Source organism: Microtus ochrogaster, chromosome 21 (assembly GCF_000317375.1).
Source record: "Microtus ochrogaster isolate Prairie Vole_2 chromosome 21, MicOch1.0, whole genome shotgun sequence".
Lineage (NCBI taxonomy): Eukaryota > Metazoa > Chordata > Mammalia > Rodentia > Cricetidae > Microtus > Microtus ochrogaster.
Window position 1 is genome coordinate 11,004,685 of NC_022022.1, and position 3,899 is coordinate 11,008,583.

General features: G+C 44.8%; 1 protein-coding gene across 2 annotated transcripts; it reads left to right on the top strand.

Annotated features, from left to right (window-relative positions):
* The first annotated feature begins 510 nt into the window (after window positions 1-510).
* LOC101991111 (ubiquitin-conjugating enzyme E2 C) lies at window positions 511-1,167 on the top strand. 2 transcript variants are annotated; one of them, XM_005357140.3, is made up of 2 exons: window positions 511-663; window positions 841-1,167. In XM_005357140.3, exons 1-2 carry the CDS (start codon window positions 511-513, stop codon window positions 1,048-1,050), a joined length of 363 nt encoding a protein of 120 aa, XP_005357197.1. In that variant the 3' UTR covers window positions 1,051-1,167. The 2 variants fall into 2 exon arrangements, with proteins under 2 accessions (XP_005357197.1, XP_005357194.1); XM_005357137.3 differs by having other exon boundaries at window positions 511-1,167.
* The last annotated feature ends 2,732 nt before the right edge of the window (window positions 1,168-3,899 follow it).

The window sequence follows — 3,899 nt, forward strand, 5'->3', positions numbered from 1 at the left end:
TGTAGACCAGGCTGGTCTCGAACTCACAGAGATCCGCCTGCCTCTGCCTCCCGAGTGCTGGGATTAAAGGCGTGCGCCACCACCGTCCGGCATGAATGGATTTTTGAAAGAACAATACACAGAATTAATCAGAGTTTGTTCTTTGAAAAAATAAAGAAGATTGACAAACTCAAGACAAACTAAACAAGAGAAGCTAGAGAATACACAAATTAATAACATTGATGGAAGCAGGGAGGGGCCAGGGAAATGGTGGAAATGGTGGAAGGAAAGAACTGACCCCAGCAAGTTGTCCTTTTGCTTCTGCAACTCACTATGGCACAAACACAGCTGCCGCACACTCACTGTGGCACACACACACAAAATAAATAAATAAATAAATAAATGTTTTTTTTCTTTTCTTTTTTTTTTCTCTCTCTCTTTTTACTTTATAAATAATACCATTCAAAATTTCCACTTCCGGCAGTTGCTCATTCGTCTCCACAGTCCTGTTCCGCTGCCAGCGTCCTCGGAATGGCCTCGCAAAACCGCGACCCAGCTGCCGCCAGCGTCGCCGCCATTCGCAAGGGAGCCGAGCCCAGCGGGGGTGCCGCCCGGGGCCCGGTGGGCAAGAGGCTACAACAGGAGCTGATGACCCTCATGATGTCTGGTGACAAAGGGATTTCCGCCTTCCCTGAATCAGACAACCTGTTCAAATGGGTAGGGACCATCCATGGAGCAGCCGGCACAGTATATGAAGACCTGAGGTATAAACTCTCACTCGAGTTCCCCAGTGGCTACCCTTACAACGCACCCACGGTGAAGTTCCTCACGCCCTGCTACCACCCCAACGTAGACACCCAGGGGAACATCTGCCTGGACATCCTCAAGGATAAGTGGTCCGCGCTGTATGATGTCAGGACCATCTTGCTGTCTATCCAGAGCCTGCTAGGAGAACCCAACATCGATAGCCCATTGAACACACACGCTGCTGAGCTCTGGAAAAACCCCACAGCATTTAAGAAGTATCTGCAAGAAACCTATTCAAAGCAGGTCTCCAGTCAAGAGCCCTGACACAAGATGTCCAGCTTCTCCTTGTGTCGTCTTTTTTCTTAGATGGTCTGTCCTTTCCTTGATTTCTACGCTGTGGTGTTATTTTTGTTTTATTTGTCTTTTTAACTTAAGTCTGCTTAAGCCTTTACAATGTATATTAAATAAATACACGTTGATTGTTTTTGTATACGTTACCCTCAGCCAGCGGTACTTGGGACAAGAGGGGAGCTAGCTTAACATCTGGGTGCTGACCTGTTGGTTCCAGGGTTGGAAGCAGCTGATTGACAGTGGGGCTGAATGTAGGTTACTAGGGTGTGACCTTGTGTGTCTGCATATAGTCTTCACCAATAAAGTGGGTGTCACGATAAAAAAAAAAAATTTCCACTTCCTCCCCCTCCTCCCACTTACCCTCTTTCCTCCCCCTCCAGTCCTAAGAGAGGGCAGGGTACCCCACCCTGTGGGAAGTCCAAGGCCCTCCCCACTCCATCCAGGCTTAGGAAGGTGTGCATCCAAATAGATTAGGATCCCAAAAGGCCAGTCAGTGCATGCAGTAGAGACAAATCCTGGTGCCATTATCATTGGCTTCTCAGTCTGCTGCAATTGTCAGCCACATTCTTTTTTTTTTTTAATATTTTTTAAAGATATTTATTTATTTATTTATTTATTTATTTATTTATTTATTATGTATACAATATTCTGTCTGTATGCCTGCAGGCCAGCAGAGGGCACCAGACCCCATTATAGATGGTTGTGAGCCACCATGTGGTTGCTGGGAATTGAACTCAGGACCTTTGGAAGAGCAGGCAATGCTCTTAACCTCTGAGCCATCTCTCCAGCCCCCTGTCAGCCACATTCTTATTTGTAATAGTCAGAACCTGGAAACAACCTAGATGCCCCTCAATGGAAGAATGGATAAAGAAAGTGTGGCACATATACACATTAGAGTGCTACTCAGCGGTAAAAAAACAATGATGTCTTGAATTTTGCATGCAAATGGATGGAAATAGAAAGCACATTTTTTTTTTAAAAGAAAAAAGCTGGTCATGTGGTGAATGAAAAAAAATAAAAAGGAACGACATGACTGCTCATAGGTGTGTGGAGGAGAAAGTTTATTGTAAATAAAAAGGAGAGCATAGCCAGAGGCAGGAACATCTGGGAGAATCCAAAGTGGACATGCCCCTGAACCATATGGGGTGGGGGGAGAAGGAAGAAGGGAACCAGGTGCAGCAGCCAGGAGGGCAAAAGGTAAAAAAGGGGCAGGTAACCAAAATGACTGGATTATAGAGAAAAGCCTCTGAGGAAAGGGCAGCCCACGCCCTGGGCTGGAGAGTTTGAGGGTAGAGGGTAGGGTTTGTCAGCCATACTCTGTAGCAAGTAGGGACTGAGGAATTCTAGGAGAACCTGGGGGGCCAGGACAGCTTTGATATGTTCAACAGGCACCTCAACCGTTTGTTCCAGGATTTGAGATTTAACAGGTGGCACATGCTTTTGATCCCTGCACTCAGAAGACAAAGATAGGCAGATCTCCATAAATCCGAGGCCAGCCTGGTCTAAATTGCAAGTCCCAGGCCAGCCAGAGTCACATGAAGAGATGTCAATGAAATACAGAATATCACAGAGAACTTTGAAAACTTAGGTTCTGAAAAGCTGGAAAACCCAGTAGATAGATCTGTAGCCACTTATGACCTCCCAAAGTTAAGTCAAGTGAATATAAGCAGCCTAAAGAGACCCACAGCATCAGTGAGAATGAAGCAGTAATAGGGAAAATCCTAACAAAAGCAAACCTGAGGATCAGACAGATTCGCTGAAGAAGTCTATCAAGGTAAAAGAGGAGAGAATAGCAACACTCTTCGAACGGTTCCATGGCATAGAAAGGGAAGGCACTTCAAACCCGTTCTATAAAGCCGGTATTACTCCAGTACCAACATCGGATGAGGAAAACAGATTTAGACCATTTCCCTGATGAATATAGATAATGAAAATTCTCAATTAAATTCCTGCCAAGTACAGTCAAGAACATACTGAGACTATGGTCTATGATTTTGATGGTCTCATACCAGTGATGCAAGTTTGGTTCAATATATACAAATCAATAAGTATAATACAGCACATAAACAAATTTAAAAATATCAATGAGAACAGAAATAACCTTTGAAGAAGTTCAGCATCACTTCATGATTAAAAACCCGAAAGGAACTAGAAATAGAAAGAACATATCTCAGCATAATTGAGGGGAGAATAAACAAACCCATGGTCAAGTTTTTACTAAGTGGGAACCTGAAAGCATTTCCTCCAGAATCTGGAATGAGACATGTGTGCTTACAATCTCAGCTTTTGTTCAATGTGGTGTGGAAAGGCTGAGATAGGACACCGAGAGAAGAAAGGGCTGGCTGTATTGCTCACTGGGGACAAGTGCTTTCCACCGAGGTGTCTGATCCCTGGAACCCACAAGGTGGACGCAAGAGCTGACTTCTAAAAGTCATTCCTCCAACAGTCATCCTCACATTTGCTGAGGCATGCACACAGATACATGCATGAGTGTATGCATGTCCACACACATTTCAACAAATAAATGTAGTATTTCCATTCGGTTAGAGCCACCAGCACAATCTGGAAGGTGTCATTCCTCTCAATATCATCTCTCTTGCTCTCGCTCTCTCTCAACCCTGCCTGCACAGAGTCTCCAAACAAAGAAAAAGTGCCAAAAAGCCTAGTTCTGTATTCTTGGGACTATCGCAACTCCTCTCCTGCCACCAGCAGCTCAAATCAGCACCTAAGCTGCTCAGCTTTTGACCATACTTGGGCACAAACTCAGCTTGTGGTGGACATGTCATTGCCCCTTGCCTACAGCCTATAAAATCTCCCTGCTT

Coding starts and splice junctions, on each gene's coding strand:
- LOC101991111 (XM_005357137.3), top strand. CDS start 511: ATGGCCTCGCAAAACCGCGACCCAGCTGCCGCCAGCGTCGCCGCCATT.